The sequence below is a fragment of the Cydia amplana genome, chromosome 9 (genome assembly GCF_948474715.1).
Source record: "Cydia amplana chromosome 9, ilCydAmpl1.1, whole genome shotgun sequence".
Classification (NCBI taxonomy): domain Eukaryota; kingdom Metazoa; phylum Arthropoda; class Insecta; order Lepidoptera; family Tortricidae; genus Cydia; species Cydia amplana.
Genome location: NC_086077.1, coordinates 15755665 through 15782099, shown reverse-complemented (window position 1 = coordinate 15782099; position 26435 = coordinate 15755665). Strand labels below are relative to the sequence as shown.

Here is a 26435-nt window from a genome sequence, read left to right as displayed (position 1 = left end):
AAGAGTTATTTACGAAAAACTATATAAAACGGGCCCTTAAACCGTGGATGAGGCCTATACAATCCAGTTGGCATAGCCCAGAAATTTACAAATTCGTGGAAGGTAAGCCATGTGTGGCCTATTTCCAGACACAATAGATTTCAGTTTCCCTGGGTTTCCCAAAATACCTTAAGACCGAACAAATCCATATAAGTACTTTAGAACTCCTCAAACTGATAATTTCTCCCCAGCTAAACCCAGTTGCCACGCGATTTAGGACCTTATTCCTTGGGTTGTTAAGCAGTGGTGGCCTGCACGTACGTGTCGTCGGGCAGCCACATGAACTGGCGAATTTCGTCTTCGGACGACGGGCAGCAGTGCGGCGGCGCCTTTTGAAGCATCTGACGAAGCTCCTGCGAAATAACGGCCATTAAAAAAAACAACGGGTTGCACTCCGGGAGTGCCGGCAGAAGTGAAAACTCAATGACTAGTGCAAAATGTCTGCAGCACTATGTATAATTGAGGTTAACGCCATCTAGCGTTATTTCGTCGCATTACTTGAAACCCCTAAGCACATCACTGTTAGTACTCGAGTTATATTAATACCTGTTAGAGGGAAACTCACTAGATGGCATTTAAATCAATAAAGAAAAACAATGACATGTAACAGTTTTTCGATCAGGTCACGTGTCCGTTTTACGGTCACGTAACCGTCTTACGGTTACGTGATCGTCTTACGCTGTCTCGAGTTTAACATTTTTTCCCCACCTCAAAAAGTGCACAGCGCCGCTAAAGAAGTTTTCACTTCAAAAAAAACAGTTTAAAAATTAACGCCATGCCCCGTTACCTGTGTTTTATACTGTACAAATAGGGGGTATTAGGTACTGCAATGTTCTGCCGCAAGAGTGCAGCACTAGCACCCATCGTAAACCATAGAGTAACTTATACATACTGTGCCTTAAACTGTTTTTTTGACAAGTTTTTCACAGACAATAAAATATGACATTGATACATCAAGGCGGTTTGTTTACAAAGGGTCTACCGGGAAACGCGATAATCGAAACTCTGCTATCTGCCTCTGTATCGTTCGGATATGCAAGAGTGATAGAGAGGTTATATAACAAAATTTCGACTCTCTCGTTTGCGGTAGACCCTCAGATTGTGAGTAATTGTGACCCCCTACGCAGAGTTTCGCGTAATATTCCCTATTAGAAACAGAAAGGTATGTATGTCGCGTGATAGAGTCAGTCAGTTGTGTTATCTTGCTGGGGATTTGAACATGCACTGGTCATAGATCTTTATCTTTAGGAACCTATAATTGAGTCAGGTTTACCATTGAACTGAGCGTTTCATTTATTTTTTGCCATTTTTATATATTGTGAAATTTTTGGCCCCTTTTGTGTTATTTCTAGTCAGGATCGCGAGCCCTTTTCATCCTTATAGGAGAAAAAATAAAATTTCCATACATTTTTTAAACTTTCCTTTTTGTTGCCACCATACAAAGTATATGGAGAAATGGTAACACAATAGGAAAAAAACTCTGGGACATTTTTTTACCCTATTAGGATCGAAAGAGCTCGTGATTCTGAGTAGAAGTAACACAAAAGTTGCAAAAAAGGTCACAATAAATAAAAATGGCAAAAAATAAATGAAACGTCGCTAAAGAAAACTCACGGGGCTGAGAAAAGTCACAACAAAGTGTAGAAATAGGATGGTAAACCACCTTGGAAAAGCTAATAGGCGAATACCGCGCACCTGGCCGTCCGTGGGGCGTCACGTGTTCTTGAGTATATTATGGTGTGGACAGTCCACGTCTCGCTCGTTATAATGCGCATAGCAGACGGCAGCGAGGTACTGTGTCACGGACAAATGTCAAATGTTGTAACATTTCATTTAAATATAAAGTACACATTTATTTAGAGTAAATTCAGTTATTTTTTTTTAATTATAAATGGGCTTACTCATGGCCACAGACTAGCCGAGGCGAAGACGTGGCCTACGATGGAGCGAGCCTGCCCAGAAGCCTGTTCATTCTTGATTTGAAGGTTGCCGGGTTATATGAGCTCGGAAATATAGACGTCGGCAAGGAATTCCATTCCTTGGCAGTGCGCATAAGAAAAGAGGAAGCAAAGCGCTTAGTTACCTACAAAGGTCTCTCTTGTTTCCCAAATAGTTTTAAGTCGTAATGTACTGTTTGCCCGCATTTTCGTTAGTTATAATTCAATTGAATTATGTCATAATTCATTTGGTTTAGTAACGCGTCACTTTTCAGGATTGCCATAAAACAATCCTAAACCTAACCTATCTATAGGAAATGCTTACGAAAATCCTGAAAAGTTAACGGCTTCAGTTTTATGACTAATGATAATATGACAAACAATACATTATGACTTAAAACTTTATGGGAAACAAACCTACAAATGAACATTTTTCAACAAAGACATTATACGTGAAATTTGATTTTTCTTTGCTCAATGCACAGTGAATGGAGTGAGAGAGCAGTACCAAGAATAAAAGGCATCTTTCTTCAACTAAGGCGTAATTAGAGTGACAGAGAAGGAAGAGGGAGCTTCGGTGTTCGCGGTAGGCCTGTTGTTACCTGCATAGCGTTCCGGTTGCGTTGCGCGGCGGCCAAGTGGTTGACGATGGGCGCTGGGTAGTGCTGCCCGATCACGCACTTGGCGCGCTCCTGCACGTCGATGGGCGCCTTCCATGGCTCGTAGCTACAATCAAACGGGGAATATACACAAAGTACATGTAAAGCTTTGGATTCCTCCGAAAACGGTGCCGTAATATGACGGCCGTCATATAGCGGCCGCAAAAGACGGCCGTCTTTACGGTAACGACATGTGGAAAGTACCACGGCGTCATAACACACCGTCAGCCACGAAGGTCAAAGCGCCAAATAGGGATGTTGACAATTTTTTGGAACTGGTTTTATTTTGTGTACACGTAATAATTACAGAAAAAAATATTAAAAAAATATATTCATTAATTTTGAATAACAAAACATGTATAATAAGTTTCGTGTTTAAATTTCGCGCCTAAACGCTCCAAACTGTCACGTGACCTTGATGACGTAACGGCGTTTTAAACAAACTGCTGTCAGTCATTTTTTTAAATTCTTTATATGGCAACTGACAATTTTTTTTAAAGCCTTAACACACTACCGCATCGGACAGCGACCTTCTTTCTCGCTCTAACTTATAGCTGCGTCCTCAACGCACCACCACACACACACACACTATCGATTCGTGCGCCGCACCGCACCAAGATCGCGTTTCGGTACGATAATCTGTAGACACTTAGGCAGGTTTTATAACTTGTCTTTGGTGATTCCACTGTGATTACGTCACGCGCTCCGATTGGCGTTTGCAGTCACGTGATACTGGGCATTATTTTAAATACTTTTGATTATTTTTAATTAATTTATTACGCATATTTACACTTGCAAAATATGATTTTCCGCGTTCTAATATTCCCTGCTATGGTAAAAACATAACATATTATATATTCGCGATTCATGTCAACATCCCTATTTGAAAAATGAAGGCGCGAAGGAATAACGTCCCATAGAACATTTAAATTTCGCGCCTTTTTCTTCTGACAAGATTTGCTTGATCATCTATAATTTACTTGGAGGATGAAATATCATCAGAAGAGGAAAATAATCGTAGTACGGAATCATTTATTCAAATCTCGTGTCATTTATTCAAAATGGCGTCACCGCTATCTAATAAAACATTCACGAAACTATCGACACCGTCATGACGGCCGTCATCCAAATGACGGCACCGCTTTTTTACGTTACGTTGACAATCAACGCCGTCTAGGAAACCGCGCCATCTTGTTTACATAGACAACGTTCTAGTGACGTCATTCATCGCTATATAGCGGCCGTCATATTACGGCACCGTTTTCGGAGGAATCCAAAGCTTAAGAGTTTAAGGGCAGTTGCACCAACCAAAGTTGACGGACTGACTAACGTCACTCAGCAGCGAACTATGAAACATCCCATACAATAAAATTTTGCGAACTCTTCGACGGCGACAGACTGGTTGGTGCAACCGACCCTAAGTTTTACACGTCCCTCAGTCATAAGGATACGACAAAGTACACTTACATGTAGAGCGGCGGCATGTTAGTGAGCTCGGGCACGTAGCGGCGAACATATTCGCCGCTCGGGTCCAGTCGCTGTCCGAGTTGGACGGGGCACGCGCATTCTCCGGAGTCCAGTAATGCCTCGAAAGCGCTGGAGGATACCCACATCCAGTTGCCGGCACAGACGGACCTGTAGACGTAGACGGGTTATCTTAATAAAACTTCAAGTTATGCCAAGTCCGTTGTTTTTCATATAAAATAGACGTACTAATACTAACATAAAGTTCGCTGGATAAAAGAGTCAGGGTTCGAAAGGATAATTATCAATGACAGTTATCTTGATAATTTTCGTGATTTTTATGCCTGATAATTATCGATTTGATTATAATCTAAAATATAAAAAACGCCCCAATCATTATTTTTTACTATCAAAAAATTCCAAGAAAATAAATATAGCACCATCCATACTTGGGATAATTATCAAAGACTATAATTATGTGAATAATTTCTAACTCTGAGAAGAGCAGAAAAATGTACAGGAAGTCGATTTATTTTTGGTCCATTTGCTATCGAATACGGCGAATCTTCGCCCTCTAATCGAGAGCCCATCCCATGTTGAAAACAATAATTTAGGTACAGGCGCCATCAGATATATCGGAGCGGTCAAGGTGCTCTCAAATATCTGAGCACGCCTCTATTGTCAAGGCGTCAGAGTGCTTGTTCAGATATTGTGAACACCTTGGCCGCTCCGATACCGACTGCTGCGACTGTACACTGTACCAGCAATATTGTTATCTTACCAATCAGCGTCCAGCAGGTACTTGAGGAAGTGGTTCAGCCCGTGTTCCCAGGACAGCCAGAGGGTGCCCCGGGTGAGGAACGAGGCCACGGTGTTCCGCACGGCGTGGTGGAGCCAGCCCTCGATGCGGAGTTACTGACTGACTCCGATACTGACTGCGACTGTACACTGTACCAGCAGTATTGTTATCTTACCAATCAGCGTCCAGCAGGTACTTGAGGAAGTGGTTCAGCCCGTGTTCCCAGGACAGCCAGAGGGTGCCCCGGGTGAGGAACGAGGCCACGGTGTTCCGCACGGCGTGGTGGAGCCAGCCCTCGATGCGGAGTTACTGACTGACTCCGATACTGACTGCGACTGTACACTGTACCAGCAGTATTGTTATCTTACCAATCAGCGTCCAGCAGGTACTTGAGGAAGTGGTTCAGCCCGTGTTCCCAGGACAGCCAGAGGGTGCCCCGGGTGAGGAACGAGGCCACGGTGTTCCGCACGGCGTGGTGGAGCCAGCCCTCGATGCGGAGTTACTGACTGACTCCGATACTGACTGCGACTGTACACTGTACCAGCAGTATTGTTATCTTACCAATCAGCGTCCAGCAGGTACTTGAGGAAGTGGTTCAGCCCGTGTTCCCAGGACAGCCAGAGGGTGCCCCGGGTGAGGAACGAGGCCACGGTGTTCCGCACGGCGTGGTGGAGCCAGCCCTCGATGCGGAGTTACTGACTGACTCCGATACTGACTGCGACTGTACACTGTACCAGCAGTATTGTTATCTTACCAATCAGCGTCCAGCAGGTAATTGAGGAAGTGGTTCAGCCCGTGTTCCCAGGACAGCCAGAGGGTGCCCCGGGTGAGGAACGAGGCCACGGTGTTCCGCACGGCGTGGTGGAGCCAGCCCTCGATGCGGAGTTACTGACTGACTCCGATACTGACTGCGACTGTACACTGTACCAGCAGTATTGTTATCTTACCAATCAGCGTCCAGCAGGTACTTGAGGAAGTGGTTCAGCCCGTGTTCCCAGGACAGCCAGAGGGTGCCCCGGGTGAGGAACGAGGCCACGGTGTTCCGCACGGCGTGGTGGAGCCAGCCCTCGATGCGGAGTTACTGACTGACTCCGATACTGACTGCGACTGTACACTGTACCAGCAGTATTGTTATCTTACCAATCAGCGTCCAGCAGGTACTTGAGGAAGTGGTTCAGCCCGTGTTCCCAGGACAGCCAGAGGGTGCCCCGGGTGAGGAACGAGGCCACGGTGTTCCGCACGGCGTGGTGGAGCCAGCCCTCGATGCGGAGTTACTGACTGACTCCGATACTGACTGCGACTGTACACTGTACCAGCAGTATTGTTATCTTACCAATCAGCGTCCAGCAGGTACTTGAGGAAGTGGTTCAGCCCGTGTTCCCAGGACAGCCAGAGGGTGCCCCGGGTGAGGAACGAGGCCACGGTGTTCCGCACGGCGTGGTGGAGCCAGCCCTCGATGCGGAGCTGCCGCATGGCCGCGTCGATGAATGGGAACCCGGTGCGGCCTTCCATCCAGCTGTACAACATGATAGGAATACATTTAAAAGCGGACTAAATTACTGTCTTGGATGAAACTTGAACTCACTCTGGATAGATACTGTGGATAGGAATGTCAGAAGATTCGGGAGTTGCTCTCAGTTTTGATTATTACCTGCATGACAACCTTAAATTATATTTGAAAGCCAGTTAGAATTTTTGCACAATATTACGTCAACCAATAGGATATTAAGCGAAACTGTGTTTCGCTGCGGTAGTGACCACAATCCATCACAATCTGAGGGTCTACCGCGAAACAAGAAGATCAAAATTTCGTTATCTAACCTCTCTATCACTCATGCATATTCGAGATAATTAAATTTCGATTTTCAAACCGATTGATGCATCAACGTCATATTTTACTCTGTGAAAACTTGTCAAAAAACAGTTTAAGGCACTGTATGTATAAGTTACTCTATGGATTACGATAGACTAGTGCTGCACTCTGGCGGCAGAACATTGCAGTAATACCCCCTATTGAAAGAGTTTTCGAATGTCACTTACGATATGCCGAACTTTACCCGCATCTTTGCGTAAAATAATTATGCTGGCACGACCTTTTGGATCCGAATTCGTGTTGATCGTGTCGTATCTGTTACGTAGAAAAATTATAATAACCGAAACTAACATTTACATAAAGTGACTGGAATATTCCCTTACCTCTTGAGCTCGTCACCGCTGGGCTCCTTCCACGGGATGTCCAAGCAGATAGGGTTGCCTGCCACCTGCCCGTATTGCGGGTTGTTCACGCTCATCGTGTAGAAGTACTCTCGCCAGATGAGCTGTCCTGCACACGTGGAGCGTTTGTGTCACATCCTTACCTCTCGAGCTCGTCACCGCTGGGCTCCTTCCACGGGATGTCCAAGCAGATAGGGTTGCCTGCCACCTGCCCGTATTGCGGGTTGTTCACGCTCATCGTGTAGAAGTACTCTCGCCAGATGAGCTGCCCTGCACACGTGGAACGTTTGTGTCACATCCTTACCTCTCGAGCTCGTCACCGCTGGGCTCCTTCCACGGGATGTCCAAGCAGATAGGGTTGCCTGCCACCTGCCCGTATTGCGGGTTGTTCACGCTCATCGTGTAGAAGTACTCTCGCCAGATGAGCTGCCCTGCACACGTGGAGCGTTTGTGACACATCCCTTACCTCTCGAGCTCGTCACCGCTGGGCTCCTTCCACGGGATGTCCAAGCAGATAGGGTTGCCTGCCACCTGCCCGTATTGCGGGTTGTTCACGCTCATCGTGTAGAAGTACTCTCGCCAGATGAGCTGTCCTGCACACGTGGAGCGTTTGTGACACATCCCTTACCTCTCGAGCTCGTCACCGCTGGGCTCCTTCCACGGGATGTCCAAGCAGATAGGGTTGCCTGCCACCTGCCCGTATTGCGGGTTGTTCACGCTCATCGTGTAGAAGTACTCTCGCCAGATGAGCTGCCCTGCACACGTGGAGCGTTTGTGACACATCCCTTACCTCTCGAGCTCGTCACCGCTGGGCTCCTTCCACGGGATGTCCAAGCAGATAGGGTTGCCTGCCACCTGCCCGTATTACGGGTTGATCACGCTCATCGTGTAGAAGTACTCTCGCCAGATGAGCTGCCCTGCACACGTGGAACGTTTGTGTCACATCCTTACCTCTCGAGCTCGTCACCGCTGGGCTCCTTCCACGGGATGTCCAAGCAGATAGGGTTGCCTGCCACCTGCCCGTATTGCGGGTTGTTCACGCTCATCGTGTAGAAGTACTCTCGCCAGATGAGCTGCCCTGCACACGTGGAGCGTTTGTGACACATCCCTTACCTCTCGAGCTCGTCACCGCTGGGCTCCTTCCACGGGATGTCCAAGCAGATAGGGTTGCCTGCCACCTGCCCGTATTGCGGGTTGTTCACGCTCATCGTGTAGAAGTACTCTCGCCAGATGAGCTGCCCTGCACACGTGGAGCGTTTGTGACACATCCCTTACCTCTCGAGCTCGTCACCGCTGGGTTCCTTCCACGGGATGTCCAAGCAGATAGGGTTGCCTGCCACCTGCCCGTATTGCGGGTTGTTCACGCTCATCGTGTAGAAGTACTCTCGCCAGATGAGCTGCCCTGCACACGTGGAGCGTTTGTGACACATCCCTTACCTCTCGAGCTCGTCACCGCTGGGTTCCTTCCACGGGATGTCCAAGCAGATAGGGTTGCCTGCCACCTGCCCGTATTGCGGGTTGTTCACGCTCATCGTGTAGAAGTACTCTCGCCAGATGAGCTGCCCTGCACACGTGGAACGTTTGTGTCACATCAAGGGCAAGGGTACTTTTAATTGAAACAAAGCTGCATTTGTTTTGTTTCGTTTGATTTATGAACAAAATGAATTCAATTCTTATGTGTAATTACGATTACCAGCGCCCATAAACACCCGCAACACCAGAGGGGTTGTAAGTGGGAGTATACTTTTTTTATTGAAGGTCGTATGATACGTATAAAATACAGCAGGCAAAAGTTCATTCGACACTTTAAAAAAAAAGAAAAACACAAAAAAGAACACAGGTGAGACACTATGGAGTAAGAATTTAAAATTAAGCTTAGGATTTCGATGCCCGATGTCGGCGTTTCCTTACGATGTAAAAAATGTACGTCCCGTACCAAAATAAGTGCCTTTAATTGTTGTTTATGAAGTATGAACGGCAAAAGTAAAAGTTTGGTCCAAGAGCCAAAAAAAACAAGGCAAAAGTAAAAGTCTTGCCAAACCTTCCAAAGGTTTAAAAGGAAGCACCAAAAAAGCCTGGAACCTTCAAGTTAATAAAGGTATTGTATTATTTAAGTTTAACGTTTCTCTCGTTAAATTATGGGTAACATTTTGTGTCAAGTGCGACTCGGATTCGCGCTTTATTTGTTACTATGCGGTTTTTTTTATTAGGATTCCGTACCCAAAGGGTAAAAACGGGACCCTATTACTAAGACTCCGCTGTCCGTCCGTCCGTCTGTCACCAGGCTGTATCTCACGAACCGTGATAGCTAGACAGTTGAAATTTTCACAGATGATGTATTTCAGTTGCCGCTATAACAACAAATACTAAAAACAGAATAAAATAAAGATTTAAGTGGGGCTCCCATACAACAAACGTGATTTTTGACCGAAGTTAAGCAACGTCGGGCGGGGTCAGTACTTGGATGGGTGACCGTTTTTTTGCTTGTTTTTTTGCCCAAACTGTGTAGGTAAAAACTAGTGCCCACGCTAATTCCTGGGATTAGTTGCCAAGCGGACCCCAGGCTCCCATGAGCCGTGGCAAAATGCCAGGACAACGCGAGGAAGATGATATTACATATTTGTTGTTACAGCGGCAATTGCAAGTTTATAAGGATTTATGAAATATAGTCCGTTGACAGACTGATAGAGCAATATGGACATTAGGGCCCCGTTGGCCACGTTTGGGCACGGAACCCTAAAAAGTATCATATACTGATACCTACTAACAACCCGCCGCCGCTTCGCACGGGTTAACAAATTATACACAAACATTCCTCAAGAATCACTCTATCGATAGGTAAAAACCGTATGTAAAATCTGTTCAGTAGTGTTTGAGTTTATCACGAACATAATACAAACACACAACAGATGCGACGGGGGACTCTGTTGTATAAGTTTAAGGCCTGAGCGGACGCTCGAGTTGGGCGTGCAGCGGGGCGGGGCGTGCGGCGTGCATGTTAAACAAATGCAAGCGTATAGGAGCGGCCTTAGTGCACGCTGCTCAAATCACTTGTGACCCCGACGCCACGCTGCACGCCCCGCCGAACGCTCCGCTTCGAGCGTCCACTCAGGCCTTACACTAAGGTTAGTGATTAGATGCTTGACGTTGTAATATTACCTGTTATGCACTGGTTGGACGGAAGACGGCCTTGGTGCACTTGCCGGTACAGGTCCTGGATGGCCCAGTAGAAACTGAAACATATCGGACACTCAGAAAGGCTGAACCTGACCTTACTCAAAAATCTAAACAAAAGTTTAACGACGTAATTATTCGTCGCTACACATGAAACATGTCGCCAGTAGCGACGAATAATTATGTGAGTCAAACCGTACCTATTTGATTATTAAAATATGTCCCACGAAAGTTTAACTTCGATCACTTAAAAATCAACCCAAGTGCCTAGCCAAGTTGCGACGTTTGCCGTGGCGAAAGAAACGGTAATCTCTCTCCATCACTCTTAATTAGTGCGACAGAGAGACATTCGCGTATCGTTCGCTACGGAGCGAACGATTGGCATCTTGGCTAGGCACCCTGGTATCTGTGTAGTCTGTAAATCAGTCATTGTTCCATGTAATACATATTGCATACACAGCATAATCAACCAAGCCTTTATGATTCATATTCAGTGTAAACACACCAACTTCATCAACAATGTAACGATCGTAGGCTCGTTCACTACAGAGGGCGCTCCGCTCTCGGTCAATCGGTTGAACGAACTAGTTCGCTCTTTTAGTTCCTTTAGTTCAGTTCGGTCGTTGAACTTGTTGAGAGCCGGGAATGAATAGGAATCGGTTTTACACTTGATTTTTTCCCAATCTTTGGTAACAAATATAATTCAATTTGTACGATATAATTAGGTCGATATTAAACATTAAAACACGTTAACACGATATAAAAAAAACATATTTGTCACGTGATTCTTTCATCTCGTTCGCACTTGTGCCAGCGACATTGTGAACCGTTTCGTTCCGACCGTTTTCTGTTTCACTCAGTAAAACGCTCTCCAATCCTAAACTGAACGAAAGGACCTAAAGACCGATTAAGAGCGCGCAAAAAGATGTAGTGCCTTTCGGTCCTTCACGGGATTTCATTCTTAACAGTTCTTAGTTCGCGACCGTTTCCAATATGCATTATATTATGCATCACTGCATGCAGTTGAAATGTGGAAAAGGATCGACTGTTTATAAGGTTTTAATAGGGTTCCGTACCCGAAGGGTAAAAACGGGACCCTATTACTAAGACGCCTCTGTCCGTCTGTCTGTCACCAGGCTGTATCTCATGAACCGTGATAGCTAGACAGTTGAAATTTTCACAGATGATGTATTTCTGTAGCCGTTTTTTGCGTAATGATTCGGAACCCAACGTGCGCGAGTCCAACTCGCACTTGGCCGGTTTTTTAGCTTGCAATAGTTACATTTTTTGTACCTACTTATGTATGTTCGGGTCAAATCTTGAAAGCTAAATGGATCTACCCACAGAACAAGTTAGAATGGCGATGCGAGCAGGGTACATGTCGCCGCGGGGTTTTGAGCAAACGCTCGCATGCTACTCGCCCGCGCTGACCGTAAATGAAGTAAACATGCCTTTTTGCGCCACAATAATGTTCAGATTAAGAAGCCAGACATCAAATCTGTCTAAAGGAGGCGTATCCATTCACCACGCACACAAGGCGCTAGCTAGTTTTTACTACCGTTGCGCGAGTGTTAGTAAATGTGGAGAGGAACGATACGACGTGATAGCCATTCTAACCTCTTTAATATGTTCTGTGGATTTACACCATTTTCCATAGGCTGGCCATAGGAACTCTCGTGACAAAACAACGCAACTTAATTGTGTTTGGGTTTGTTAGAATTGTCTCGTAGTGTCTCGGCGAGGATTAGTTTCATGTTGAAATAAAAGTAGTCAGCGATAAAAGCTCGTATCAAAAATAAAATTTTAGACAATAACATTAGGCATCGTAAAATATTCAAACAAATGAAATTCAACCCAATTGAAAATACAACAAGATTCAAACTTCCTTGGCTATAATTTTGTATGGTGGCAGGTACGAGGTCATCTAACCATTGGTAAATGAACCTTATGTCGTTTCAATAAGGTTTACGAATAGTCAAACTTTCGATAGTGGTATTTACCTCCGGACGGACAGGCAGCCGAACCGTAGCGCCGGACTCAAAGAGATGGGCGGCCCAAGCAAGTCAGGGCTGCCGTGGGTCGGCAGGTAGGAGCCCCTAAATAATACACATTTTTAAAAATAGTAATAGAATATTCTCAATTTAATGTTGACGACATGTATTGCTAATGAAGAATGTGCTGGAATATTCACTGCGTCTTTAGATACATTTTGATCATAGTAACATTAAATGGATCTAATGGTATTAAGTATTTTCCCTGCTCTAGAGTCTGACTGTCAACATAAATTTTGGATCTAAGAAGAAAAACTTGTCTCACTAGATCCATTTTGGATCTATCGACAGGATCTATAGAAAATGATTGAAACTGAATAACTCAGTTGGTTCAGCGGTTATAAGAATCTTATATAAATTGTTTGTATATGACAAGTAAATTAATACATATTAAGATATATAAGTAAAACACATACTGGCGCAGTCGGTAGGTTAGTTAGGTAAGATAATAAATAATTTGTATAATTTCTATCAATTGTACCTGCAAAATGTCTCGTACTCCACGCTTAGGCGCTGTTTCATCTGCTTAAGCGCCGTGGTCTCCCCTCCGACCCAGCGGATCATCCGAATGTCCTCGTTTTCCCGGTGGATCCCGAAGTCTTCCGGCTTAGGAGTCTGAAAGAAAGAAAAAGCTTAAGTGTAAGGCCTGAGTGGACGCTCGAAGCGGAGCGTTCGGCGGGGCGTGCAGCGTGGCATCGGGCTCACAAGTAATTGGAGCAGCGTGCACTAAGGCCGCTCCTATACGCTTGCATTTGTTTAACATGCAGGCCGCACGACCCGTACCGCTGCACGCCCGTAAGGCCTGAGTGGACGCTCGAAGCGGAGCGTTCGGAGGGGCGTGCAGCGTGGCGTCGGGGTCAGGAGTAATTTGAGCAGCGTGCACTAAGGCCGCTCCTATACGTTTGCATTTGTTTAACATGCACGCCGCACGCCCCGCCTCGCTGCACGCCCAACTCGAGCGTCCACTCAGGCCTTACACTTACACTAACACAACAGTGCCAAGAGCGGTGCCTCCCAACAGTCCCAACACAAGCAATTCTCTGCTTACCGGGCGGCTCAATCCCCGAAATCATAGCCACGTGTATTTTAAACAAATAAAGAATTTGGTATTTTGTAGTGTTCTTTCGTATTGTGGGCAAGCGAAGCAGAAGGTGTAACCTCTGTAAAATAATAGTCTGTAAAACGTTTAAATTGTTATTTTGATAATTGTAGTTAGTTTCTGAACGCAACGTGTCGAAATAATCATCCGAATGAATCCTGTAGCATCTCTCCTGTCAATCTGTCTCCGTTTTAATTTACTCGAGGCAATAATATGTCCTGATAAAATAAATAAGGATTTAAGTGTTAAAAACCTCTGATTTATTATTTAAAACCTCTCACTAGCTACTGCTTCGCTTGCCCATAATACGGCTTAGAAGACAAATATTGGGCATATCATTTTCATGTTCCGAATTGTGTGTTTCTTGATAGATTCAGTTCAGAATTAAATAACTACTATGATGAAGAAGACTACTTAGGCACACACACACACAATTTGTCTCGATAGGTACTATTTAGAGATAACACAATTAGTTCGCCAGCTGACTCTCTGACTCTTCGCCACTAATACTGTCAGAGGGTAAGACAGAACATGCATTTCCTTCTGCCAGTCACAAATGTAGTATCAATATCAATCAATCCATACCTTGTCAAAGACGGTGAACTCGCTGTAAAAGCACTCTGGCAACGTGCCGAACCTGACGCCGCTCAGATCTAAATCCCCGACCGGCCGAGGCGGGTCTCCGATCGTTGCTACGGTATGCTATAACATAGATTTTACAAGTTACATACGTGGTCTAATGTTAAGAAAAAAAGGACTACAGATTTTGCAGCAGGTTTTAGGGAGAGGAAGACATAAGATAGGAATTAGAATGCACTAACGTCAACTTGTATTGGAAATATATACTACATTACGCCTGTACTCCTAGTTTTAAAAGACCACTAGAGTCAATTGCGTGTGGTATGCTCGCAGATGACTGATAGGATATCTACGGATATCTCTAGAGCGTATGCGAGCATTGCGAGCCCCAGACATTGTTAACCCAACTAGCAAAAAAGTCTCAGATTGCGCACTTTATAAGAGTAGTGAGCTTATAGCGCTCTTATTTTTGTTTTGAACATATCATCGCTCTTATATTAGTCTTAGACAAGCTAATACGCACTTTAGTAAGTTTAGTCTTATTACCTAGTCTTATATATGTATATAAGAGCATTTTATAATACCATTATAAGCCTGTCGCTCTTACAATAACATTTACTAAGTCTCATTGAACTTGAGAGTACCTGGTTTTATATCCACATTCTCTAAGTTCATTTGATCTTATATTAGACTTTCTAAATGCTGTTATAAGAATGTAAGACTAATATCAACATGGCATAATACTATTATGAGCCTCTCGCTCTTACAATAACATTTACTAAGTCTCAGCGAACTTGAGAATACCTGGTCTTATATCCACATTCTCTAAGTTCATATGATCTTATATTAGACTTTCTAAATGCTATTCTAAGAATGTAAGACTAATATCAACATGGCATAATACTATTATGAGCCTCTCGCTCTTACAATAACATTTACTAAGTCTCATTGAACTTAACCCTTTGAGCGCCGTTGGCATGTATACAAGACAACGATAGAACGGTACACTGGCGCCGCTGTCTTGTATACAAGACACAAATTCAACCGCTCGGTAAATGTGAAAAAAATATCAATTGTAATTTTTTTACACTCTTTTTAATGTTTTAGGTCTTTGTTTAAAAAAATGCATTTAAAGCAGCCATTATATGTAAATCCATTCTTTTATAATAAGGCTATCAAAAAATTTGCTCCAGTTTTCAACGTTTTTCATGTTCCTCGTCGCCGTTGTCTTGTATACAAGACAGCTAGGGATGGGAATGTTAACTCGATATGAGAATATTCAAAATAAATATCAAATCGCAAATCTCGTTTTATTTAAGCATTTGAACACTTGTTAAATGCCAATTGGTGGTAACTAGTAACTAGATTACGTAAAACGAGAGAGAGACAGGCATAACTATAGCTGAAGTTCAGGGAGATTCTTCAGCTGTAGATAGTAGAGTCAGACAAGTAAATCTGTCCTTGTGGTCTAATTGCAGAACAAATGATTAATTTTGACATGATAGTGTAGTGGGGAGTGATACCCCTGCAGTGAGTCATTTTAAATTAAAGATGATTACAATTTTCACATGTATATTTTTAGTCACGCACACGTGTTCAAGTGTATAAAAATACCACACTGTTTTAAATCACACGTAGGAACAAAGGACGCGCCGCGCGCCGAGCGTTTATTATGTGACGGTTTATAACCCTTAAAATTTTCTTTGTTCACTCGAACCGAAAAACACAGGAACCAAACCGAAAAAGGACAGCTGATTATTTTTTGATAAGAAGTTAGGATGGAAAGTAAAAAAACTCTGAATTGTTCGTTGATAAGGAGTTAGGATATAAAGTAAAGCTACGTATGCTACTATTAAATTGTTTTTCAAACTATTACATTAATAAATGACTGAATAAATATTCTTGTTCTTCACTCATTGACAATTCAACCCACGTGTAATTTTCCCCAATGCAGTTCCGGTACATTTATATTATCGACACACTATGCGCGGCTCTAACGTTACGCTTATGAAGTTTACGTACCGACGAGCGCTTACGCCGTTGACCTAGAGACTATTATTACTTAATCCGCGCGGAAACAGTCCTTGTCGGTCTGCACTGCGGCCAGTCCATGCGCGCCGTTGGCATGTATAAAAGACTTCTCGTACAGCCTAGTGCAGTGATATTACGTCATGAATCGATATTGTTTAGTGGTTGTTTTTAATGATAAAGACCTTTATTTTTAACATTGTCGTGTGTAAAAAATATGTAAATTTTTGGCATTTTCGAAATAAATTAAAGTTGGGTAAGAACAAAGCCAAATTGAGAAGATTTTTACCATAAATTGTAAATATCGATATCACTATTTGCAATCCCTAAACTTTTTATTAGTTGTTTACTTAAAATTTACTCTGGCGCGTGAGTGAGCGTCTTTGCGGACTAGGTCCGGCGGCCAAAAGGTTAAGAGTAGGTCTGGTCTTATATCCACATTTTCAAAGTTCAATTTAACTTATATTAGACTTTCTAAATGCTATTATAAGAATGTAACACTAATATCAACATGGCATAATACTATTATGAGCCTCTCGCTCTTACAATAACATTTACTAAGTCTCATTGAACTTGAGAGTATCTGGTCTAATATCCACATTCTCTAAGCTAGTTCATTTGATCTTATATTAGACTTTCTAAATGATATTATAAGAATGTAAGAGTAATATCAGCATGGCATAATACTATTATGAGCCTCTCGCTCTTACAATAACATTTACTAAGTCTCATTGAACTTGAGAGTACCTGGTCTTATATCCACATTCTCTAAGTTCATTTGATCTTATATTAGACTTTCTAAATGATATTATAAGAATGTAAGACTAATATCAGCATGGCATAATATTATTATGAGCCTCTTGCTCTTATAATAACATTTACGAAGTCTCATTGAACTTGAGAGTACCTGGTCTTATATCCCCATTCTCTAAGTTCATTTGATCTTATATTAGACTTTCTAAATGCTATTGTAAGAATGTAACACTAATATCAACATGGCATAATACTATTTTAAGCATCTTGCTCTTACAACACCATTTACGAAGTCTCATTGAACTTGAGAGTTCCTGGTCTTATATCCCCATTTTCTAAGTACATTTAATTTTATATTAGATTTCTAAATGCTATTGTAAGAATGTAAGACTAATATCGGCATAGCATAAGAACACTGTAAGTACGTACTTTTCTGATCTTATTCAAAGCTATAATAAGATCAACAGCAGCACTTTAGTAAGATATTGGAGTGATATAGGATCAAGACACTTATATCACAAAAGTGAAGATCAATATAACATGGTTTGATCTTAAATCGTTTTTGGGAACACTATTGTAAGTATAAGTAAAGCAAGGAACCCTAATTTATTCAACATGGCCATATCATTTGTATTCAGAATGCTTATAAGACTCTAATAGTGCGCTTGAAAAATACAGCTACAGCAATGGCTGACTATCAATACAAAATAAAGAAATAAAATAATTATAAAAATATTCAAATACCATATTTGATTAGGCGCATGAAGTTTGAAGTGTAAAACAGGGTCTACTTTACAGTAAATAATATTTTCCCATGTGAATACTTACCATAACATAAACACACGATGATAAACAGCACGTTATTATAGTTAACATAATTCATAAACACTTACACTAATATATTTTTGTCACGTTGCAGTTAATTTCACCCGTATATTTTATACATCACAAATAGAATGTTTCAAATCTCTGTGTGAGACTGTGTGACCTTACAAACAAATCAATATAAGCCTATGTAGACTTACAAGATACTTACGTTCGACCAACTTAAGCCTATGTAGGCTTACAAGATACTTACGTTCGACCAATATAAGCCTACATATGTAGGCTTACAAGATACTTACGTTCGACCAATATAAGCCTATGTAGTTGTAGGCTTACAAGATACTTACGTAAAAGCGATATTAGCCTAAGGCAGCTTAATTTAGTTTTGAAAAAGATTACTGTGAGTGCAAACAGCATTCAATTAGACTGATATTAGAACGATATTAAAATAAATACTCTTATAAGTTGTGCCCAAATCCGGGCTTAGACGATGATATAAAATCAATATAAGAGCGAAAAATTGTAGTCTAGAGACTGTGGTTAGAGCGCTTTTTGCTAGTTGGGAACTTACCAAGAACATCTGGTAGGTGAGTGGTGGTATCCCCCCATTTGCCTTGATGACGGTATCGGGTTCCCAGAGCGTGGCGACACGTGTTCGTGACAGGTCACGTCGATTTCGCGACACGCCTGCTTCACGATCTTTGGCTGACTGAGCTCTAGATATTATTAACTTACCAAGAACATCTGGTAGGTGAGTGGTGGTATCCCTCCATTTGCCTTGATGACGGTATCGGGTTCCCAGAGCGTGTGCGACACGTGTTCGTGACAGGTCACGCCGATTTCGCGACACGCCTGCTTCACGACCTTTGGCTGATTGAGCTCTAATAGATATTGTTAACTTACCAAGAACATCTGGTAGGTGAGTGGTGGTATCCCCCCATTTGCCTTGATGACGGTATCGGGTTCCCAGAGCGTGTGCGACACGTGCTCGTGACAGGTCACGCCGATTTCGCGACACGCCTGCTTCACGATCTTTGGCTGACTGAGCTCTAGATATTATTAACTTACCAAGAACATCTGGTAGGTGAGTGGTGGTATCCCTCCATTTGCCTTGATGACGGTATCGGGTTCCCAGAGCGTGTGCGACACGTGTTCGTGACAGGTCACGCCGATTTCGCGACACGCCTGCTTCACGCTGTTGTCGCGGGCGCGCCATACCGGCTCGCAGTCTTGCTCGAAGCAGAGCTTGCGGATGCCTGGCGGGGTTTGGATTATTAGAGGATGGAATAAAGTTAATTAACCCAAAAATTATTAGGATTCAGCATGTAGCAGAAGTAGACAACCGGGTGATTTATAGACGCATTATATTAACAATAAAATGTATAGTCAATTATTGTTCCTATAGTCGTGTCAGCGAACGGTCTCATAGCGAAGAGTCTCGATCAACATCTAGAGACTCTCGCTGGATGGTTGGATCAAGGGTCAGATGCAGAAGGCGGTAATTATGGACACGGCACGTATAAGTACGTCGGTTCCTAACTCTGCGGCTCAGGTTCATTATAATGTTTAATTCCAGATTTTTTATAATGTGTGTATTTTTATAAGGTTTTGTAAGTGTTTTGGTATTGTACTTCACATTGTAAAACCCTAACCTAAGACCCAAATGAAATTAAATAAATGTATATTAGTCATATAATATACCTACTAGAATAAGTAAACTTACCAAACTCCTACCAGAGCCTCCGCAACACCACGTTGGGCTGCCCTTTGAGCATGATCAGCCGCCCGCCGTGCCGCTTGAACTGCTGGTCCAGGTCGTCCAGGGCTTCCAGCAAGTAGCGCATGCGGTTGGTTAACTTACCAAACTCCTACCAGAGCCTCCGGAACACCACGTTGGGCTGCCCTTTGAGCATGATCAGCCGCCCGCCGTGCCGCTTGAACTGCTGGTCCAGGTCGTCCAGGGCTTCCAGCAAGTACCGCATGCGGTTGGTTAACTTACCAAACTCCTCCCAGAGCCTCCGCAACACCACGTTGGGCTGCCCTTTGAGCATGATCAGCCGCCCGCCGTGCCGCTTGAACTGCTGGTCCAGGTCGTCCAGGGCTTCCAGCAAGTAGCGCATGCGATTGTAACCCACCAGCTTCGTTCCTAACCATAAAACGTCTCATTAGCCTCGTAAATTCCTTCTAATAGGCTAGATGACAAATTCACATTTATGGTATCACTCAATCAGGTATAATAATCATTTATTGACATACAAGATATATACAGCGGTATTACTAAAAGAAATTAAAAACTAGCTTAAATCTAAACTAGGCCCTTGAGGCACTGTACCAAACCAAGGATGCTGGCGACATCAATCAGGTTTGTTTTTAGGATCAAATGTCTATATGGGACCCATTGCATTAAAACAATACAAAAGTCAGAAATGATTATAGTTCGTTTTTTTAGCATTAGAAAGAACTTGAAAGAAGGTAAGCGATTATGACATGTCTTTTAATTGAAAAACACTTTTTAAAAATCAATAACTATTACTTATGAAAGCAGAAGACTATAAAAGATCGTATTAGATTCATAATTGTTACATATTTACCGTAACTTATTTTTAAAATGTGTTTTTCCATTAAAAGACACATCAAGATTGTTTACCTTATTTGTAATGCTAAAAAAAAACGAAGTATAGTCAAAGTCCGACAGTCGTACTTCGCTCGCGAAACGCCCCTAATGGCTCCTCTACACGATGGGCCAGCGCCGGCCACTCCAAGGGACGCATTTATGCGTTAGAGGGAGCAAGTGATATTGCTATCTCATTCTACCGCATGGCTGCGTCCCTTGGAGTGGCCGGCGCTGGCCCATCGTGTAGAGGAGCCATAACAAATAGCTATGTGAACGTGACGTCAAGGTCACTGACAGCGCATCTTGTAATATGAACACGTATGAACAAAACAAAAAAATTGCATGTTTGTCGGTGAAATATTGCGTTTATGTATATAGTTTCTATACAATCTTTTTTTGGATAAAATGTGAGGAATCGAATGGTATCCTTACTTGTTTCGTTTTTGAAAGTTAAGTAAAAAACTTTAATTTTGAAACTTTCAGATGCTGTATTTTTGTATTATTTCCATATATTTCTTTAATATCTACAATATTGTGATAAATTGCTCATTTGCTATCTATTTTACTAGATTTTGTTATAAAATTCAACATGTGTCAAATATTCTAATTCTTGTGAAGGAGAATTTATGTATTTTTAGTGTTTAGTTATATTTTTGTAATAGGTATGTATGCTAGTTTTAAGGTATTTATGTATGGGCCACTAGTTGCCTGAAATAAAAAATTCATTCATTCATTCATTCATTATCACTAACCTGCTGTCTCACCATCGAAGATGAATATAGGGTAGAACGGGACAGTATGATCCTCCAGAGCGGCGTGCAAGGCCGGGTTGTCGTGCAGCCGCAAGCCATGGCGGAACCAGAGGACGCTTCCACCCATCATTTATCAGCGGTTCTGAAGAAGAAAGGTACTGCGAGATGAGATAGTGAGTTTTATGCCATTTTGATTTCAGAAGCTTTAATTGTACGAACTGTTTGACATGGCCGATAGTTTCATACATGTTTAGATTCGATCTCGTTATTTCTATAGCGAGTATTGTTTATTGGTGATATAAACATTAAAATATTGTTGACACCCGACATCAGCGAATATAACCAATCTTGTTACAGTCAGCAGCAATAGTGGCTAAGCTGGCTAGGTGTTCAAAATGATCTTGACGAGTCCTTAGTCCTACAAGCGAGCGTTTTTTGCAATCTGTTACCTTTTTCATTCAAGATTACGACGTAACTATTAGTATTCATTCAAAAACTGATAACGTACTTAAATAATCATTTCTTAAACTAGCAAGTAAGACCGTTCAAGTTGACATTTTCTCTTTTTAAACCTAAAATAAATGAGTTTTCTTGGGAGGCTTTTTCAAAATTTGCAGTGAGAACTGTCGTTTCGGTTCTCAATTTTGCAGTAAACAAGAATCATTTGATACAGAAATGATTACAATTCAATTCACCATATCTTTTACGAGCGGCTAAGACTATTGAAAATCAAAGATTCATTAAAAAAAATGGATATTTAACCTTCCGAACTTTCTTCATTTTTTGGGTGAAAACAGGGTTACATTATATTTTTTTATCGCAAATTGTACTATTATTTTGCCCTAAAAATAATATTATAGCAAACTATAACTATACGTTAACCCATAAAAAAATAATCATAACTATAGGACCTACCTTGCCGTAAATTTATATTATTTTAAAACACGTATAAATCACGCTGCACCGACGCCGCGCGCTCATTCTCCGCCGAGGCGGCTTAGAGGACGGACCTGTGCTCGATCGTCAGGCGTTCGGTGACTATGGTGCGTTCGTAAACAGCCAGAGAGTTCCGAGAAGTGCTGTATACAGCGACTAGAAAATCTTGATACAAATAAATACATTTTTTACACCATATTTAATTTCAACAACAGACTCTCGCTAGGTGATAGGTTTTCAGTGTTACTTGAATACTGGTTAGGTTTTGCATTATTATTATACCCGGACGACCTGGATAATGTCCAGGTTCTCATGATGGAGTCAGGAGTTGGTCACCGAACTCCTAATCTACTCATCATAACTCCATCGTGTTTGGGCTCAATAGATTTGCCTCGACGAGCACCTTCGTTCTAGATGAGGTCCAGGTTCTCATGATGGAGTCAGGAGTTGGTCACCAGAACTCCTAATCTACATATTATCACTCCATCGTGTTTGGGCTCATTAGATTTGCCCTGACGAGCACTATATATCTTGAGGAGGTCCAGGGTCTCATGATGGAGTCAGGAGTCGGTCACCAGAACTCCTAATCTACTCATCATAACTCCATCGTATTTAGGATTATTAGATTTGTCCTGACGAGCACCATCGATCTAGATGAGGTCCAGGGTCTCATGATGGAGTCAGGAGTTGGTCACCAGAACTCTTAATCTACTTATCATAACTCCATCGTGTTTGGGCGCATTCGATTTGCCTTGACGAGCACCATCTATCTAGATGAGGTCCAGGTTCTCATAATGGAGTCAGGAGTTGGTCACCAGAACTCCTTATCTACTCATCATAACTATATCGTGTTTGGGCTCAATAGCTTTGCCCTGACGAGTACCATCGATCTAGATGAGGTCCAGGGCACAGGGCTATATTACAGTTCTTACGAACAGATACTTATCTCTCAAAGAAAACTCAAATGCCTACCGTTTTAATACCTACACAAAAATACAATGGAATGACCTTCAACGCACCGCTCCCCGCACCGCGCGCACCGGCACAAAGCTAGGGTTGCCGACGCTTAGAAATTATTTTACAAATAAGTACCTACCTACTTACCTAAACTATAGCTTGTATGAAAGATACCTACCTACTTACCTAAGGTACAAATATAAGTTTTATTAATTGTAAAATAACTACATATGAGCAAGATAAGTTGCAATAAGTAATTAATAATTATAATATTCCTTTTATCATTATTAATTACTTATAAATTTATTTTATTATTCTCTTTATTTATCTTTTGTCTTAAGTTAGGATTTTTCCTTATTTTATTATTTATTATGATGAGTGACTGCGAAATATTTTAAAAGGTCATATCTCCCTACAGTAACCGTAGTGTTTACGCCGTTTTATAAACCGCGTAAACACTACGCGGTTTATAAAACGGCGTACTACGTAGCTTGCGACTATCGTAAAAAAAATTGGTATAAGTACTTATATTGAGAACGTCTAATAGTTACTTTTCCTATCAATCGGTAGAGCAAACACGGATTTTTTTATTAGTTTTTTTTGTTTCTGCATTCATCCACAATTCCACACTACAACATGTGTTATTTGTTCGTGAAGAAGACATTTATTTCGCATACATTTTGGCATATTCGAGCGCCGGCGACCAACTAGCTTGATTTTCTACCGTGAACGGGAAGAGATTCGTAGGTATAAATCCGTGCTCGCGCGGAGAGTTCCATAGGCCTGAGCGCCTACCGCGAACCACGTTCGACGTGTTGCCTCTCTGTCGCACTTGTAAATTCGTACGTAAGTGTGACAGGGAGGTAACACGTCGAACGTGGTTCGCGGTAGGCCCTCTGTCCAGGGTATCTTAATGGAGTGGAGCGAAGATGGCATAATATAAATAATCGGATTTCGGTATTGACCCCGACGAGGCCATCAAACAAAAAAAAATGTGGAATGTAGTCAACGGTATCATGGTTTTAAATAAAAACAATGACTGGTTTTAACAGATAGGGCCAGTTGCATATCACAAATAAAGAAACATGTTTATTTGCAGTATGGACGGGCCCCGACTTTCCCCTAAAAACAGAAATAGTACAAAAAGACGACAATTTGTGGGCAGCAAAAATGTAAACAAAACTCATGGTTTGTCATGGTTTGTAAAAAAAAACAACGGGTTGCACTCCGGGAGTGCCGGCAGAAGTGAAAACTCAATGACTAGTGCAAAATGTCTGCAGCACTATGTATAATTGATGTTAATGCCATCTAGCGTTATTTCGTCGCATTACTTGAAACCCCTAAGCACATCACTGTTGGTACTCGAGTTATATTAATACCGGTTAGAGGGAAACTCACTAGATGGCATTTAAATCAATAAAGAAAAACTCAATAACATTGTAACAGTTTTTTGATCAGGTCACGTGTCCGTCTTACGGTCACGTGATCTTTCGCGAGTTTAACATTTTTTCCCCACCTCAAAAAGTGCACAGCGCCGCTAAAGAAGTTTGAAAATACAACACTACTACAATGACGAATATTAGTAGTAAGGTTTATTCGGGTAATTCCGAAAATCATTGTAAAATCACTCATATTCCGTTGTAGTAAGAGTCAGCTTTCGGAATTATCCGCCACTATTCGTTCATTCGGAAATACCCGAATACACCTTATTCATAAGAAGAGTGATTGTCACAATAATTCCATGCCAGAGGTAAATATTGTTATTATTTACTCGCCTCTGGTTATATATTATCCCAACACATACACTCTATTGACTACTACCATGCTTGTAAAATAAAATAAAGAGTGCCAATATAACGCTAAAAATAATGTTACTTTGCAATTAAATTGAAAAGTATCAATATTATTCTCGCCTGCGTTGAAACGCGCTTAACTTTGCCGGCGCTCGCGTACCGAGCGCCAACGCCATCTATCGAGTGTTATTTCGTGAAATCGGTGAACGCTCTAAGGAATAAGGCCTCTTAAGAGAATAAGAGCGCGTCAAACAATGATATTATATAACCATAGATAGGTTATACTCAATTACTCATACTTGAGGAGCACAAAAAATACTTCCATATTTATTTCTGTGCCTACGAAGAAATCTGTTATTTTTGATTAATTTTCTCATTCCATCCATCTTTGTCACACTCGTTGTTAAACATAAGGTCGTCTTTTTCTCTTTCGGTGTTCGGGAGCTCGTTAGCACGTGCACATTTCTCGCTTGTCCAGCCGCATCTAAAGGTAACTTGTCCAATTTGTCACAAGGTAAGCGCTTCAATTTTGGAACGCCTATAACCTATCTTGAGTTATAAATCATTGGCGTCAAAAGGTAATTGTGATCACCTCGCCCGCTTAGCAACTTCTGCTGCTGACTGTACATAGATATCGGTACCTATTGTCACTGTCACAAACATAAATGAGTTGCCAAGTCGTAACATTACATAATTACCTACCTAACCTAATGCTTACTACTCTTAATCTCTTACGTAACAGGTAAGCCTGATACTGACCTTGTTACAGTTATACAATGTATACTTATCAATGTTTTTACACTAGAAAAATAAGTGGAATAAATGCATACGAGTGCATCTTCACGGCCATTACAAAAAGGACTTTGTCCCACGGTTCTAAAGAATAAATTAGCAAAAAAGAGACGATAAAAGTTCCTATGAAGTTAACGTCATACCTAGACTTCAGAGCGGTGTGGAAATCAGAACCTTACATTTCTCAAAATGCGGTCGACTTTGCAATAACATTTGGAATCATAGGGCATTGTGTATATAACCCAGATATTACAGAAAATTACAACGGCGAGCACCGCAATGATTGGTTCGGTGCACCTACCTATGAAAACATTTGTTTTGCGAATAGGAAGCCATTTTAATCTGTTACCACGCTATAGAATTTATATCTATACAGTCAGCAGCAATAGTTGCTAAGCGGGCGAGGTGTTCAAAATAATCTTGACGCGACTTTATTGAATAAGAGCGCGTCAAGGTAATTATGAACGCCTCGCCCGCTTAGCAACTTCTTATGCTGACTGTACCTGTAGGTATTGAATGTGCGTGGCGAGTAGTTACCCAATCAGTCCTATTAGGTTTTAAGTGTCATTCTTATAGTAGGGGAGCCCAAGAGGGGATTTTTGTGTTTACTCGAGCGCGTCAGATTAAGATATGAGTGATATGTTGCTACTTGCTACCCCGTGTAGTCTACCTTTATCTCTTTTAGCCATCTATGTTGAGCCCTTGGTTGGTGGGGGGTTCAACAAATTGTTAAGCAGATTGTGGATTTGGTCGTATTAGTCCAAATTAACGCTATAATTGTGCTATTACTAAATCTGATAATTATTTACACGCATTCCCTTAATCTGACGGTTACAATGTAAAAATTAGGCGTGAAACTTGTGTTCGTCAGATTAAGAAAATGCCTACAAATAAGTGTTATATTAAGTTATAGAAAAAATATAGCATTAACGTGGACGAAAACGACCAAACCCACAAACTGCTTAACGAT

The 26435-nt window shown here is 41.9% G+C and overlaps 1 protein-coding gene across 1 annotated transcript; it reads right to left on the bottom strand.

Moving 5' to 3' along the window:
- Positions 1-241: 241 nt before the first annotated feature.
- On the bottom strand, positions 242-21128 carry LOC134651217 (cryptochrome-1). Its single transcript, XM_063506287.1, has 12 exons — positions 20988-21128; positions 19621-19767; positions 18690-18877; positions 14022-14138; positions 12819-12952; positions 12287-12382; positions 10272-10345; positions 8550-8676; positions 6232-6414; positions 4103-4270; positions 2579-2702; positions 242-392 (listed from the first exon to the last, which is right to left on the bottom strand). Exons 1-12 carry the CDS (start codon positions 21115-21117, stop codon positions 276-278), a joined length of 1605 nt encoding a protein of 534 aa, XP_063362357.1. The 5' UTR covers positions 21118-21128; the 3' UTR covers positions 242-275.
- Positions 21129-26435: the final 5307 nt, after the last annotated feature.

Bases quoted from the DNA above. Each gene is read 5' to 3' on its own strand.
- LOC134651217 (XM_063506287.1), bottom strand. From the start codon at position 21,117: ATGATGGGTGGAAGCGTCCTCTGGTTCCGCCATGGCTTGCGGCTGCAC. The intron at 14,139-18,689 runs GTAAGTTAATAA...TCTATGTTATAG, and splicing joins TCACCTACCAGATGTTCTTG to CATACCGTAGCAACGATCGG. The intron at 2,703-4,102 runs GTAAGTGTACTT...GTTTGATTGTAG, and splicing joins AACATGCCGCCGCTCTACAT to CTACGAGCCATGGAAGGCGC.